General features: G+C 38.4%; 1 protein-coding gene and 1 non-coding gene across 2 annotated transcripts in view; one reads left to right on the plus strand and one right to left on the minus strand.

Moving 5' to 3' along the window:
* The window catches only part of Smp_143240 (hypothetical protein), a gene marked incomplete at both ends in the record, with an annotated part of 45021 nt that overhangs the window by 4190 nt on the left and 23393 nt on the right, over positions 1 to 17438 (plus strand). The window contains 8 exon segments of the mRNA XM_018794515.1: positions 3578 to 3651; positions 4886 to 4982; positions 9481 to 9611; positions 9755 to 10364; positions 12932 to 13010; positions 13817 to 13871; positions 13911 to 13991; positions 14533 to 14597. Of these exon segments, the coding sequence (XP_018648920.1) occupies positions 3578 to 3651; positions 4886 to 4982; positions 9481 to 9611; positions 9755 to 10364; positions 12932 to 13010; positions 13817 to 13871; positions 13911 to 13991; positions 14533 to 14597 (1192 nt within the window).
* On the minus strand, positions 4778 to 4843 carry Smp_tRNA_00061_Leu_TAG.1.1. The gene has a single exon. It is a non-coding gene (tRNA).

Genomic DNA, 17438 nt, shown 5'->3' on the forward strand with positions numbered 1-17438 from the left:
TGATACGCGGATTGCTACTACTATGATTTTTACCCAAGAAAACCCGATCAGCAGGTCGTCAGTATCAAACAATGCCTGTTATAACAGCGTAATTCGTGATCGTGACAATGTCTATTGGTCATGCGCGTCGTAGTAATCGGTGTTCAGACATACGTAACACGTGGTTCAACCATCTGAGTCGATGAAGATTTACAATCTCATCATCTGATTTACCACCATAATTCCCTAGTACCCTGCTTCCAACCTCACTATTACTTACCCGATGATCCCAGCAGATGCGAGCGATATTTTCAAGATACCTGTCATCGAATACTAGTAACTTACGAGTATCTCCTACTCTTAATGACCACGTTTCGCAGCCATAAAGTAGGACAGAACGAAATACCGCGAGAATCTTGCTTTTTCCTTTGTGAATGTGGAGGCCTATCGATGCGGAGGCTGCTGCTACATTTGCTGTCTTCATCTGCATTTGTTCGTGTGTATGAGAGAGGAGGGCTAGGTCATCTGCGAAGTCCAAATTATCTAATTGATTCTGAGCTGTCCATTGTATTCCGTATTTCCCCTCAGATGTCGAATTCTTCATAATCCAGTCAATCACTAGAAGGAAGAGGAATGGGGAGAGTAGACAGCCTTGTCTGACTCCGGTCCTTACTGGAAATGCATCTGTCAGCTGTCTTCCATGCATGACTTTGCACTGTAGTCCATCGTATGAGTTTTGGATAATGTTGACAATCTTTTCAGGAACTTCATAATGTCGAAGAAGTTTCCATAATGTTCTCCTATCCACGCTGTCAAATGCCTTCTCATAGTCAATGAAGTTGACGTATAGTGATGAGTCCCACTCAACTGATTGTTCAACGATGATTCGTAGTGTCATAATCTGGTCTGTGCACGACCTATCCTTACGGAATCCAGCCTGTTGATCTCGAAGTTGGGCGTCTACTGCGTCTTTCATCCGATTCAGCAGCACTCTGTTGAAAACTTTTCCTGGTACTGATAACAAACTGATGCCTCTGTAGTTTTCACATTTGCTCAGATCTCATTTCTTTGGTATCTTGATGAGATATCCTTCTTTCCAGTCCATTGGCACTTGTTCCTCTTCCCAAATCTTCTTGAATAGAAGGTGGAGCATGTTTGCAGTTATTTCAATGTCTGACTTCAGTGCTTCTGCTGGTATATTGTCAGGTCCTGCCGCCTTCCCACTTTTGATTTGTCTGATGGCCATCTTGACTTCTTAGATCGTTGGTGGAGTGACATCTATTGAAAGGTCAGTGTGGGCTGCTTCGATGTTCGGTGGATTCAATGGAGCTGGTCTATTCAGCAGTTCCTCGAAGTATTCTGCCCATCTTTTCCTCTGTTCTTGAATCTCAGTGATTGTCTTTCCTTCTTTGTCCTTGACTGGTCTCTCTGGTTTGCTATATCTCCCTGCCAATTTCTTCGTTGTATCATATAGTTGTTTCATATTCCCTTCTCTTGCAGCTTTTTCCGCCGCCGTTGCTAGTTCTCCCATGTATTTCTGCTTGTCGGCTTTAATGCTTTTCTTCACTTCCCTGTTTGCTTCTGCGTAGTCTGCTTGTGCTTTGACTTTCTCTGCTCGTGTTCGGCTGTTGTTAATTGCTAGTTTCTTGTTCTTCCTTTCTTGAATTTTGTCCAGGGTTCCCATAGAGATCCATTCCTTGTGATGATGCTTCTTGGGACCAAGAACCTCCTGACACGTTGAAGTTAGTGCTTCTTTTATCCCTTTCCAGTTGTCCTCCAAAGTAGTTTCTTGCTCATTCAGTAGATCCTGTAGAGCTTGGAACCTGTTGTTGAGAGTTATCTTGAATTCATGGAGCTTGTCAATATCTCGAAGGAAGGCTGTATTGAACCTTTGTAGTGCTGTTTGTCCAGTTTTCCAGTGTTTCTTTAGCTTCAGTCTCATCTTGGCCACAACCAGGTGGTGATCTGAAGCTATGTCAGCTCCTCTCCGGGTTCTCACATCTTCCATTGATCTTCGGAATTTTTTGTTGATACAGATGTGATCTATCTGGTTCTCTGTGGTTTGGTCCGGTGAGATCCATGTAGCTTTGTGTATGCGTTTGTGTGGGAGTATTGTGCCGCCTATAACCAATTTGTTGAATGCACATAGGTTTGCAAGTCTCTCCCCATTTTCATTCCTCTCTCCTAATCCATGTCGTCCAATTACATCTTCATATCCTGTGTTGTCCACTCCAACTTCAGCATTTAGATCTCCCATCAGGATGGTGAGGTCCTTTCGTGAGCACTTCTCTATAATTGATTGCAGCCTTTCATAGAACTGATCTATCATCGTCGTTGCTATTATTGGTGGGTGCATAACATCGGATAACGTTCATTGTGATCCCTTGCTTCTTTGTTCTGAATGATGCTTTGATTATCCTGGGTCCATGAGATTCCCATCCCACAAGTGCATTTCGTGCTTCTTTGGACAGCATTAGAGCAACTCCCTGAGTGTGTGGAGCATTTTCCCCTTCGTGACCGGAGTACAGCAGCATCTCTCCTGTACTCAGCCTTTGTTGTCCAGTTTGTGTCCAATGGGTTTCGCTGATTCCGAGTACTGCCAAGTTGTATCTCCTCATTTCCATTGCTATTTGGCTGGTCTTTCCTGTCTCCCACATTGTCCGGACGTTCCATGTACCTATAAAGAGTGTTGCTCTGGTTGTTAGAAGGTGCATCGGTCTCGTGACTTCCGAAGAATTTCGGCTTTCGTCATGAGATGTCATAATTATTCCTTCAACTGGGAGGGCAGAGTTTAAATGGTTTGAATTATTTTTTCTGGTTAGCGTTTTTTTAGCGAGTTAGCTTTTCTACGGGATGGGGTCGCTAACCCCATGCCCAACCCTCCTTTACCCGGGCTTGGGACCGGCAGTAACTCTAGAAGAGCTACAGGCGGAATTTCACGTTTATTGTTGTGAATGAAATAGACAGATACAACTGATTGCTACTGATTAGAAGCAAATGAACAGATGCAATGAAATAGTACTTTTTCCTCGCTAAACAAGAAGATCGTTTTATTTCTGCCTACAATCTGTTTAATGAGTTATATCTAATTTCTGGTAATTAGAAATATTCTTAGTCTCTTACATTCATGTTTTTAAGTGCTTCATTATCACAACAGTTTTGTTTGTTGCATTAATGGCATCTTCTTCCTCCATCAAATTGTTGAATATGGTTACAGGTGTTGTTAGCTAACAATCGTTGAGTTTTTTGATAGCCTAGTAGTTGTCTTGCATTCAGTAGACTATGTTCTTGAATTGTCTGCTTACTTGAACTATGTTTGTTAATTTTGTTAACATATTAAAAGTTGGTTGTATTCCTAAGTTATTTTAGTAAAGGCTTTCAAAAATGATAGTAAACTTCCCAAGTAAACTTCTCACTAACGGTTGATTCCAGAGCACATTCCTTCCCAATGAATAAAAGAGGACCATGATATTAAGAAATACAATAATTGTTCCAGGATACAAGTCTTTTAAGTGATAAATATGTACAAAGTCATAAGATTACTTAACCTTGTTATTTACCAGCTTGTTTAGTAACTTTTTAATTTAATCGCTTACAGTTATTGTTTGTTCGTCACGAGTTCAAAATTGCTTTCTATGCTGAATTAAAACAAGATCCAGGATTAGCGCTAAAGTAAGTTCATCCAGAAATGTATTCACTTATTTCCAATAACAACAATAGTATTTGAAATTATGTATCCTGAATTTTAAAAAGTGTTATCCAATTTCCTTTTCAAGCTCGTGAATTGTGTGTAACATGGGCTAGATATACTTAGAGTTTAGTAGTAGTAGTAGTAGCAGTAGTAGTCAAAATAATCCAAGCCTGAGGCTTTCAGTTGTTGATACTAACGCTTAAAGTGTATCTGCGGTGACATAGTGGCTAAAGCACTTAACTTTCAATTGTTTGTTCTCAGGATCATACCATGCTCCCACTACGATTTTACCAACCAAATAGTTTCGCCAACTCTCACAGCTAAATAAGGTATAGCTCAAAGACTAGTACATAAAATTGTTATTGATTATGAAGTTAAATTAAACAAATGTAGTTGTATTGAAACTTTTAGTCTTGCAATGTGAACTCACATTATTCAATACTTCTCAGATATGCTGTGGCAGAGCTACTCAGTCAATAACTTACTTCGTTACTCTGGATTTAATAGACACGTTGACAAACACGTGTTTATCATGCATCCTGTATATATCTTACTCAAAAAATTCCAAAGTTGTCCCTATACTCTATTTATTTAAACGCATATATATCTGGTTCAAGGAAGTATAAGTATATGTGCGCCGCACAAATCTCATTCGATTTGTGTGAGGGCTACGATACTGTCCGGGTGCCCAAACCGAGGCAGGTGGTCTTCTTAAGGGGCCACACCCGGAGCCTTTGACCTAAAGATCTGATCCACAAGGCAATGGAGCATCGTAAGGAGGTGCAGTCCCATGGTTGCCGGTGACCAACGATTGATTCATACGCCATTTGTTCCATCAGGATACTGGAGCTTATGTGCACCATTGGTTTGGAATGAGGGTTTTCCAACCCCCCTAGGTGGACTTACCGTGTCCACCAAGCCGGTTAAAGCGCCGAACATTCGCTTTTCGTCCTCTCAACTTCGTATACAACACCCCCGCCACGAGAAGGCAGTGAATAGGACTTCCCTGGCAGAGGCTATATACGCGTGGCCATGTGAGAGCATTTCGAGAGGGATAACGGATTCTCCCCACTCTCGGCCGTACCAGGGCATTCGGGGGCAAAGAATGTTTCCGCCCAGGTTCGAACTGGGGACGTTCTGTGCTAGACAGACGTGATGACCACTACACGTATCCAGTTAATTTCAGAACACAGTAACCGTTTTTTTGTATTTCAGACATTACCAACAGGCATATAATCATTTGACAGAATTGAGAATGTTAGATGCTCATTTGCTGGAGGTGAAAACAGTAGCTGGATTTATTAATTACAAGGTAACTAATAACTGTTAATCATTGTATTTTTGGATAAGTTCTTTCTGAATCAATAAAAATTCTAGTCTCTGGCATCTCATTAATATAAATATAAATATAAATATGATCTAAATCTTGGAAATTAATGTCATATTTATCTTACATGTGTTGTTCCATGTGTTACCATGAAACACTCCAAACATGCTTATTATATCTCAACAGTTGTTTTGGTGATGGTCATGTCTGACACCATACTACACAATCTATTATACATCTGTGTAGTCTCACCGATCACAATTCGATATCAAAACGTTTTTCGGTTAGAAACTTCAATTGTTTGGACAATTTGGATTTGGCTATTTTCAGACTCACTGTACAATGCGATAATAAGCGTATCATAATTATGTGATATATTTACTCCATACGTCACGAACAGTCTGATCACACACATACTTTTCAAGAATATATATGAAAAAATAAAAGGTCAACTAGACAAATTAGAAAGTACGGGGAAACAAAGATAATAGTAATAAACTAAAAAATGTGAAGTGACTCTGGATAATAAGGTCTGTTTCACCGAAAATCCAAACAGCATCTAAGCAATTGTGTCACATTTCATTATGTCTATCACTTTACATGTATGTCCCGAAACACATACATACTATGAGCAATCCTGATCTGCAAGTAAGGGTGGCTAAAGATTTACCTCAATGGCTATAAAATCAAATGAATTCCAATAGTCATTTAAGGTCATATGATAAAAAAATATCTTCCTCCATTGCGAAACATTTGGCTGAGACCGGTCGTGAGGTTAATATCAAATCAGCCTTTGTGGTGTTCAAGCGAGTATACTAAGTGTTATATCCTAGTAAAGACATAAGTACGGGTAACTTCCGGGATCTATTAATGGACTATTATTCTATATATATTCTTATTGTTTAACTGTTGAGTAATTATATTGTGTATATCTATATTCATCTTATTATAAGCTTCATTTTGACCTACGAATTATTATTATACGATTTACTGTCCCTAAACTATATTCAGTTTATTGATAATTGTATCCCACGTTCACAGCCACATTTGACTTGATCCTGTACAAATATTTCTATTGTATGGTGTGATGCCGTCTGTCTGTCTGGTATATAAACCGAGTGTGCTTGAAATAAATGATTCGCATAGCAGAAGCTGCAATTGGTGTTCTGGACTCAATTGGAAGGGCTGGGCAGCCAAGGGACCAATAAGGACGCTAGACTGCTCATACCAATTGAACGTCATTGATTTGGCACAGTGTTAAGATTAGACAAGTCGTATTTCGATTGGTGGATAATTCACGTAATCAAAGCCGGACACAAGATTACAACAAATTGGAGACAGCTTTTTTTATTTTTTTAAAGTCATAACACTAAGGTTTATCGAGGCCCTAGCTATACCAAAACTGGACCTCCCCCCTTATGTGTCCAATCTGTTATTACATTTAAGCTACCCTGTTAACTCCGATTTATTATCCAGCGTTGTTTTTACATTGTGTACTCCATCAATTTCGTCAGGTTGACTTTTTATTTTTCCCTGATATATTGTCTTATGAAGTATATGTGTGATCAGATTATTCGAAATGTATTGCACAAATATGTCACATAATTATATTAACATTCGTCTTCTATTCGGATTATCCAAATTTATCAAAGAGATAATTTGTTTTGAGTTACTTTATTTGTAGTTGATATTGCTATGACGTTTATCCATGTACTCGTATTATTATTATTATTATTATTATTATTATTTATCATTATCATTATTATTATTATTTAAACACATAAACATAGATACAAGGAGGAACCAAATAGATATGCGTCGCATAAATCATTCGATTTATGTGAGGGCTGGGATACTGTTCGCGTGCCCAGACCGAAGCAGGTGATTTTCATAGGGGGCCACACCCGGAGCCTTCGACCTAAAGGTCTAATCCACAAGGCAGTGGTGCAACGTTAGGAGATGCAGTCCTATAGTGGCCGGTGATCAACAGTAGGTTCATACGCCATTCGTTCCCTCAGGATCCTGGAGCCGATGTTCACCATTGGTTTAGAATCAGGGTTTTCCGAATGCCCTGGATGGATCCCCTGTACCCACCAAACTGGTTTATGCGTCGGACATTCGATTTTCGTCCTCTCAATTCGGCAAAGAACATTCCTACCACGAGAAGGCAGTGAGTAGGACTTCCCTGGCAGAGGCTGTATATGCGTGGCCATGTGAGAGCATTTCGAAAGGCAGGGCGGCCCCTCCCCACTCTCGGCATCTTGTGTTCGGGCGCAGGGATGATAATCTAATGGGTGTCACCATCTTGAAACATTGACTTTGGTGGCTTGGACATGTTCTACGTATATTGTACCAGAGAATCCCTCGTCGTGTATTACTTGCCGACGCTGCGACTGGTTGGAAAAAGCGGAGAGGTGGTCAGTGTATGACATGGTGTCGTAATATGAAAGAAAGCTGTAAAGGTCTGGCTACTGTCGGTCCTTCCAGACTGTCTGGTTGGGGTTTGAGAGATGGTGCAACACAGTGGCTAGAGACGTTATCAGATATGGCTCAGAATAGAAGCCAATGGCGATCCCGCTGTAACCTTCTTTTACTTTCTTCAAAAAATTGGTTATAACTTCTTTAACTGAAGGAGTTCTTCTGGTCGTATATTTCTGTTTCCCCCACTATTATTCTTATTATTACACTAGATACACTAATCTGTGGTTTTTGTTCTCTTCTTTTTTTTATTATCTGCGTCTTACCCTCTTTTTCTTTTCCCATTCTCATTGTTTTGTGTGGCGCATATATATCTGATGCCCCCATGTACCAATACTTATGTGTTCAAATAAATAATAAAAAATCATTCCTGATAAGCTGTTTTCTGATGAAATCTCAATATGCAATCAGAAAGCTCTATTGGCCTTTGTCAAATTGCGTCACTTATGGCTTAGATGAGATATCCGTCTACTAAACAAAGGACGAGTTTACTGTGCAGCCTGTCGCTCCGTTCTACTTTATGAATGTGAAAAATGGCCATTAAGAATAGAAGATATTTGAAAGCTTCTCGTATTCAACCATAGATGTCTTCGAAGCACTGGTCGTATATTTTCGGACTACCGAGTAAGCAGTGTTTGAGCTAAGGATAGGGTACTGGGTAAAATGGGAACTCAGTTGATGAGGTAGTAATTATCCACCAACTGATGTTGTTGGAACGTATACCTTGTCTGTTGGATCACCTCCTAACTCGATGGGGAATATTGCTTGGTGCAGGAGTAGGGCTGGAAGAAAGCTTTGGGCGTCCAAACTAAAGCATAGCATCATTCCATAATGTCGTTGACGATTAGACTGAACCATGTTAATTGTTGTAGATTACCTAGTTGGGGTCTGTGTGATTGCCGTAACCAATGTTTAAAGACTTTGAATGACATAGCTCGAAATTGCTTGCAATGACCCAAGTGCATCCACTCTTCGTCCTCTTTAGATCCCAAGTTTCTAAAGTTTTAACTTTTTCGTATTTCACCAATTTAAATCTTCTCAAATTATATCTTTGATGGTTTAGCTTTTCTATGACCATTAATACTGTTGTTAACTCTCCTCTCCTGGTATTTTGTCTAGCAGTTTCATCTCTCTATGCTGATAGGATGTATGAAATATAAACCGATGTATATATGTACTAGATTTCTCGCTGCAGCTAACTCGTTAAGTGTCCTGATGTTTCAAAAATTTTTGAAGGATAAATACTTATCGATATATCCACATACAAATTTTAAGGCAACCTGGTTTTCTAGGGTTTTCCGTTCATAAATCGTGGTCAAACCGTCTGATAATTATGATGCTGATATTTTAGAAATTATGTTGGTCGAACTACTACATTTAATACAAGAGGATTTCTACTCTTGTTTATGAAATGGACAACCAGTGATTGGTACCATCCAGATAGAATTCAGTCAGTCAGCCACAACGTAGAACTTCGTACGTACTTACATCAGTTCGAGTTGCCATACCACATTAGCACAGAGATACAATTATCGATTCGAATCCCATAGTGGTAGAAGTAGTAAGAGTATAAGCATTATGTGAAAGATTAGGGTTTGAAGATGTTATTCAAGGAGTATAATCCAGTGAAATAAATTTGGAAAGAGAAAAAAGATAGAGACATGAAGAATTCGGAAGATTAGAATTTGACAGAACACAAAGAGATCCAGATGGAATTGCGTTCAGCTGGTATTTTTTACACAGTTTCTTTATGATTATGGCATTTGAATTTTAATTATTACTTCTCGTTTCTGATCCTTGCTTTACCTAATCCTCTTTTGGCAGTCAAGTATTATCACTAGCCCTTTTACAAAAGTGTAACTAAAGGTTGTCTGTATGAGGCTGTACCTGGTTAGTGAGTTGTCTTGGAATTTGTCGTATTGTTTATTTACCTATGCCACCGACGCATTTTTGTCTGTTTACATGACGTCATCAACAACCCTGACTATTTATCATTTTTGTTTAGATATGCCGCCTGGCTTTTCAAAATAATGCATCTGATGCAATATCACAATTTCGAAGACATATTAATTTTTTTGCTAATCTCGTCGGATTACCACAGTTAGCTTTTGAGCATGAAGCATGGATGTCAAAGCAGTAAGTGATGTGTTGCATTATTTTATTTCTGTGCCGCATAAAATGTGAAGCAGTGATGATTTACTGGAGGGAGTGATATTCATTTTTGTTCAATACATAGTTCAGTAGTTTATCTCTATTAATACGTTTTTTAAATTTCTTAGGTTTGAAATTCTTGGAGATCTTTTTCAAGAAGCTATCAAATCTAGTCTCACTCCTCTTATGACCCAACATCCTGGATTATATTACCAAGAAGCATCTAGGCATGCTGTTTGCCGTCGTCAGTTATGTCAAGCTCTATGCATCCCTACTGTTAAAGCTGCTGAAATGAATGCAGATGACAGATTATACTATCCTTTGCCAACAGAATCTAATGAACCCATTGTTGGAATTGACGCTACTTTCGCCACAGACAGCGGTCTACTTGCTGAAGAAAATGATTCTTCACCTCATTCGCCAAATCATTCTTTAGAATGTTCCAGATCAAAGCGTACAGCGATCAACACCGCTGTAGAGTTTGTTCGAGCTCAGTCACCTCTTTTATTTAGAAAGCAGATTTTTACAACGGACAGTCCAAACTTATCAGGCTGTCATTCATCCAGTCAGGTACCTGCAACAGATTGTTTGTCAGCCACAGAGAAAATAAACGGTCTTGAATTTTACGGTCAGCGACCTTGGCGCCAAGGTATTCAAAGTATTGAACCACCAAATCCAACAAAAGAACGAGAAGGGATCTTAAGTTTGCAAAAAGAAGAACTCAAAGTGGATCATTCTGTAAGTTTTGTTATTTGTAGTATATTTTAGTCAACTCAGCTAATTAGTCTTATATTATGTTTGCCGATGTCTTCAAGTGTCGCCCCACAGTTAGCAAAATGTGAATAACGTGTTTGACTTCTAAGCCTTTTACTTATGACATTTGATTGTTTATGCGAACACAAATGGGCACCAAAGCGAATACGCTTGACACAAATAATGAAGTAAGGTTCGGAAGAAATGGAAGGGTGGATCTAATCAAAAATAAGTAAATGAGGCCAGTTAGAATGTCATACCCGACTTCAGAAAAGCTAATTCAGAAACCTTATTCGGAAGTAGCAACCGAACTTTCGACCAGTCAGTGACTTAAGATCGTTTATATGGGACAGAATTTCCACCACAGATGAGCTGCTGCGTGAGTTGGGAAATAAAATTAAACACAGAGTGAATATAAATACGGATAGAAAAAAGCATGAAATGAATTTCTATGTAACTAGGTCACCGCAGATACCGTTTGTATAGATAACGAGAGCAACCAGAAACGTTTTCTCGTTAATAATCATTTTCATAATTGTGTGTGGGATAGGATACTACTCAGGCCCTCAGACCAAAGAGATTAGTTTTCTCAGGGGACTACTCCTCGAGCATCTGATTTAAAGGTTTAGTAGAAATAGCAGTGGAGAAACGTCAGTGAACGCAATCCTATGTTAACCAGTGACCAGGAATATGATCATACGCTATTCGATCCTTCAGGGTCCTGGAGAGCATGTCCACCGTTGATTTGAAATCAGGGTTTTTCAATTCCTGCAGGTGGATCGTCTGTAGTCACCGACCTGCTCTAAGGGTTGGACTCTCGCTTCTTATTTGCCCACTTCCGTGAACAACATTTCCGCAAAAAGGCAGTGAGTAGAACTTCCCTAGCAGTGGCTATAAACTCGTACTATATGAAAGCATTATAAGGAGGACGGACTGTTTCCAAACTTGATCGCACCAGCACATTAGTAGGGACATCTCATAGCTAATCTTTTTTAATTCAGTCATTGGATGTAAGTGGCGAACGGAAGTGTATTCCGCTTTCCAATCTATTTATTGTCATATGTGTTTTATGTGCTCTTTGTTTCTTATTTCTTGAATTCGTTTTGTTAGGTTATAACTTATAAATATTTTGCCACACCACAAATGCCCTGGTACGGTCGAGGGTGAGGAGTATCCACTCTCCCTCTCGGAATGCTCTCACATGGCCACGTGCATACAACCACTGTCAGGGAAGTCCTACTCACTGCCCTCCCGCGGTGGGGCTGTTCTTTACCAGATTGAGAAGACGAAAAGCGAATGTTCGACGCTTTAACTGGGTTGGTGGATACAGAGCATCCACCTAGGGGAGTTGGAAAACCCTGATACTAAATCAATGGTGCACAGGGGCTCCAGGATCCTGAGGGAACAAATGGCGTATGAACCTATTGTCGATCACTGGCCACTGGTAATGGTGTGAAGATCTGCTAACTGGAGAGAGACTTTTCAACCTTCAGTATGCGGATGACATTGTCTTACTGTGAGATGACACCCAAGCCATACAATCCACACTTAATCATTTAGCAGTCAGTGTCCATAGGTGCGGCTTGTGCTTTGCACTTTCGAAGTGCAAAGTACTTTTACAAGACTAGTAGGACCCTGGACATGCACTCACCCTAGGTAGTGAGCAGATAGAGGTGGTTAAGAAGTCCGTGTATATCTGGGTAAGTTCTGGTGGTGGTGGTGTGAGTGATGAGATCAATCCACATATAGTGAAAGCCAGAGCAGCCTATGGCAATCTGGGCCTTCTTTGACGCCTTCATGATATTAGTCCGGCTGTAAAGAGTCGGGTCTACAGTGTGTCGATGAGAGCAGTTTTACTGTATGCTTGTGAAACCTGACCTCTCCGAATTGGCTCCGAATAGAAGCCAGTGGAGATCCTCCTTTCACTTTCTTCGCAAGAGTGGACGTAACTACTTTAACTTGAAGAATTCATTCTGGTTGTGTTTTTGTTAACTGAACTGTTTCTCCGATTATTGTTATAATTATTACTATTATTACACTCTCATACACTAATTTCTGTTCATTGTTGTTCTTCGTCTTTTATACGCACTTTGTATTCTCTGTCTCTTCACGACCTCATTGTTATTGCGTAGCGCATATGTATTTGGTGCCCCCTTGTACTAATGTTTATTCGTTCAAATAAACAATTGAATAAATAAATGAGAAATTTTTAGTTCACTTTCATGGAATGATCTGCTACATAAAATCATGCTTTTGGATTTTCTCTATCCAACCAACAACATTTAGATCTTATATATGATCTTGTAAATAAGTTTTAAAGATAATTCGTTTTTTTTGGTGGTATCTTTCTGCTTACTTCACAAGTTACATGGCTTCGTATTCTGTTAACATTAAAAGTGTATTATTTCGATAGTAATAAATCATGCTCCATGCATCAAATATCTGTTAATGAGAGCAAGATATATTCTGTTTTTACTTAAATTATTTTCTCCACAATTATAAATACTATTAGTCAAAATTAGTCAACGTTATCAGTACTTTTGAAATTTCAGAGTTTTATTATACCACTGCTTGAACAAACTCGATTGCAATACAGACGATACAAAGCTGAACGAATGAAACTTTATCCATGTGAGTGATTAGTTTAACTGCTTTTATTGTTTTTCATTGTCATTATTGAGTATCCAACTGTAGATTTTAGCACTTTTCTTTTATCCACGCTTACCACGAGGAAACTTACGATAATAAATTACTATATTCTAATATTTTTGAGATAAGAATTTGAGTAACTTATTAGATTTTATTGGTTCTCAAGATCTATGGATTTGGATTTTTCTGTGCCACTGCAATCACTTTTATTTTGTTTTTTGATGTGTAATTTGACAGTTTGTGGTATTTTTGGTGTTACGAAACAATGATAAATCATAAGTACACATGCAATTTCATTAAGGTATGACAAACTTTTTTTCGGAAGAGTACCACATCCACATCTCATTACCAACATCATTTAATTCAAAGATTAGATTCATTCGATTTTGTGCTCCCCAAGGGTCATTGAATAATGTGTACATGTAGTAACAGTATTCCATTTTATTAGCTCCAAGGCTGTATAAGTGTACTTTATCTTCTTGGTTTTATAAAATTACTATATGTGCATCAGTGCTTAATTTTCAGCATTCATGAATTTCAACTTAAGGTATACACTTTCACTGTTTTGTCTCATCATTTCCTAGGATGTTTCACTTACTACAATTATATACGAATTTATTTAGTAAATAAAATATTTGTCTTTTCTCTCTAAATATTCCAGTTCTATTTGCGATTACATAACCACATTTGTTTAACGTTATTGATAGACATTATACAAATCTTTGATCAGCTTTGTCAGTTTTTCCTGTCAATTCTAAGTCATCTTTTTTTACACATTTTTATTTCAGGTATTTTAATGGGTTCCGAATATTATGATAAACAGGATTATGATAAGGCTCTCAGGTGAACGTGAAAATAAACAATTAACCATTTCTTTTTTAGTTGTTATTTAAGTGTAATAAATGAATATCGTAGCGAAAAATGGTGGTCTCTCTATACTTTCACACTGAAGCGAATTGCAACGTAAGTGTTATAACAAAATAGCATTAATATATTTACAAATTTCTTTAAATGACAGTATATACTTCACCCGTTTAGGTGCAATTGTTTTCCTATTATAGCGCATGTGGTAGTTTTGTGAGACGCTGGAACTTGGATTTCTTCGTAAAGGCTTATTAAATACCTTTGTCAATTAGCTTAGTAACTGGTTTTAATTTACTAATCGTTGACGTTTAATTTGTACTATTGATTAGAACATTACGCTTACGACCACATACAAACTGATTCGTGTACAGGAAAGGTTAACCTTAGCTTCTTCTGTAGAATAAATAGGAATGTTTCTCAATGTGGTATTTTAGGACATTTTAAATAGATTTTACATAACAGTTATCTACAAAGAAAATTAAGTCGGCCGTCGTTCGTAAACCTAATATTGTGGCAACATTCACAGCCATTATTCATTTAATTGAATTAAATATTTTACTAAATATTCACTTAAATATCAATCCACAAATCATAGTCTTATTTTTAATCAGTAGATAATTAAAACTATTCCGTTTTTTAGATGCTCATATTTGATAGCTCAGCCCACAGTATTTCTATCCTCATGTTTGGAACTTCTTGGACCCAGTGAGTTTTCTCCTGCATTATTTGTAGAGCACATTAACTTCATCATGTACAGTGTTTTGTATCTTAATTTCATCTGGTTATTTTCTGGCCTTTCATTTTTTTTAGCAGATCAGGTTATTAATGTGAAAGTTGAAGAGGACTAAAACAATTTTTAAGTAGCTAAACATGAATTCGTTTTGTTTTATAAAATTGATTAACTCATCGCAAACATATGCAATTTCTAGAAAATCAATTAAGGTAATATCAAAAGATCATAAGTTCGAAATTAAGTGTTTATATGATGAATTACTGAACACGGGTTAATAGTAAGATCATTAATTAAAAAATAATATGATGATGCTTCCAAACAAAAGAGGTTTGAGAAAACGATCTTATAAAATGATGGCAAAGAAAACTAATAGACTTCTTTTTGATCAAGTAAATTAAGTTTCAAGCGTTTAATAGCTCCGGTGAATTTTAAAATGTTAGAGCTTGTTTGTTTATTAAACACTTTAAAAAGTTTTAGGTTGTCCCATGTCATTGTGATGCCTCCAGCTCACACCATTAAAAACTTTCATTCCTTTAAGTGGAAAATACTTTACGATATGTTCGTAAAATCTAAGACAAAACTTTCTGTCTTATTAGCGTGATTGCTTTGAGAGATACGCTTAAGTCTGAACGAACGTAACAAAAGTACTTGTCCATCTTCGGTTGTCCCGTAACAAATAACTGACATTATTGCTATAAATAAATTCATCATTTGAACTCGATGTGATAAGGGTTTAACACAGAATTAATCATTGTCTTATATTATCTTTAATAATTTTTGTTATTTATCTAAAAAAAGCTCTGTCTCGATTGTTTGGCAAGGCGTTGGAATTATTTAAACTGGCTTACTGTTATCCTTCCAAATATAATTTGACATTTGGTGTCTGTTGTATGATTGACGTCCAATTTCTACCAAACTTTTTGTTTGGATTTGGACTAATGTTCATACATATTTTATAACTCGACCGTAGCTGCTACCTTGACGTGGTGGTCGGGCTTGCCTATCATGATGACCGTTGATCGTGAGGTTCTATGGAAGTGTTTGTCGCTGGAAGGAGTATCAAAGAAGTACGTTAACCTTATAGAAGCTCTCTACTCGAACACAACTGGTCGAGTTAAAGCTTATGGCGAACTGTCATCAGAATTGATTACCTAAAGTGGTGTTCGTAAGGGCTGTCCATTCTCTTCATTCTTGTTTAACTTTATTGTAGACGTGCTTTTAGAAATAATACTATTCTCATCCAAATTTAGAGTAGTTGAAATTCTACCAGGAGACTCACCTGTTGACTTAGAATATGCCGATGACATAGTTCTATTTAGTGAAGACGCTTACAAAATGCAGAGTCTTCTGACCACTATAAACAACTATGCAGGCATGTTCGGGATGCGATTCTCCCCCTCGAAATGCAAAATGTTACTTCAGGATTAGGTCGCATCGGCACCTGAACTAATGATAGGGAGTGAAGTAGTTGAGGGTGTTTACCGCTTCACTTATGTTAGGAGTCTCATCAGCCCTTGTGGTCTGGTGTGTGACGAAATCTCAGCACGGATACAGAAGGCTCGTCTAGCTTTCACCAACTTGCGTCATTTACGGAGTAGGCGAGATATCCGTCAAACAACCAAAGGACGGGTTTACTACGCAGCAGTTCGTTCCGTCCTACTTTATGTCAGTGAAACATGGCCGGTAGAAGTAGAGGATTTTCGTAGGCTACTAGTGTTCGATCATAGGTGTCTTCGAAGTATTGCTCGTATATCCTGGGACCACCGAATAGGTACTGCAGTTGTTAGGAAACGGGTACTAGGTAAGGATGGCAAATCGATTGATGGAGTAGTGACACTTCATCAACTGAGATGGCTGGGACACATTTTATGTATGCCCAACCGACTGCCCCGACGTGCAATGTTTTATGGTGTAGGAGTAGTTTGGAAGAAAGCTAGTGGCTGCCAGGCCAAAACATAGCATAACTCCATAAAGTCACTGACAGTTGGACTGAGCCATGTTGGTATGTGTAGACTACCTGGTTGGGATTCGCGAGATGATAGCAATCGATGGTTAGAGACCTTGAATGACATGGCTCAAAATCGTTTGCAATGGCGAAGGTGCATCCACTCCTCGATTTATGATAATTGTTTGATGTATGGTGAACGTGTTGTTATTCCTAGATCTCTTCAGCTTTTTGTGCTTAAACAGTTTCACATTGGTCATCCGGGAATGAACAGAATGAAGGCTGTTATGCGTAGTTATGTCTATTGGCCATTCATGGATAAGGCTGTGGAAGAATACGTAGTGAGATGTCGGCGATGTGCCGAAGTTGCAAAAGATCCACCGAAGGTAGAATCCCAGCCATGGCCAGAAACGACAAAGCCTTGGGTCCGACTACATGTTGATTATGCTGGACCAATAAGTGGACAATATTTTTTGGTGGTGGTTGATTCATACTCAAAGTGGCCTGAAATTTATGTGGTACGAAGACCATCTACGTCTGTAACACTGCTACATCTGAGACAACTATTTGGTAGGTTTGGTACACCTAATGTTTTGGTTTCAGATAACGGGACGCAGTTCACGTCGTTAGAGTTTGCGGAGTTCTGTAAACAGAATGGAATCGAGCACGTTAGAACTCCACCGTATCACCCTAAGTCGAACGGGCAGGCAGAGAAATTTGTTGATATTCTTAAACGAGCTCTCTTAAAGATGGGAGGAGAAGGCAACGTAGAAGAGGCTCTGCAACAATTTCTCATTTCCTATAGAATTACGCCAAGTCCAAACTGTCAAGATGGGAAATCTCCAGCCGAAATAATGTTGGGCCGACC

Source organism: Schistosoma mansoni, chromosome 1, assembly GCF_000237925.1.
Source record: "Schistosoma mansoni strain Puerto Rico chromosome 1, complete genome".
In the NCBI taxonomy this organism is placed as follows: Eukaryota; Metazoa; Platyhelminthes; class Trematoda; order Strigeidida; family Schistosomatidae; genus Schistosoma; species Schistosoma mansoni.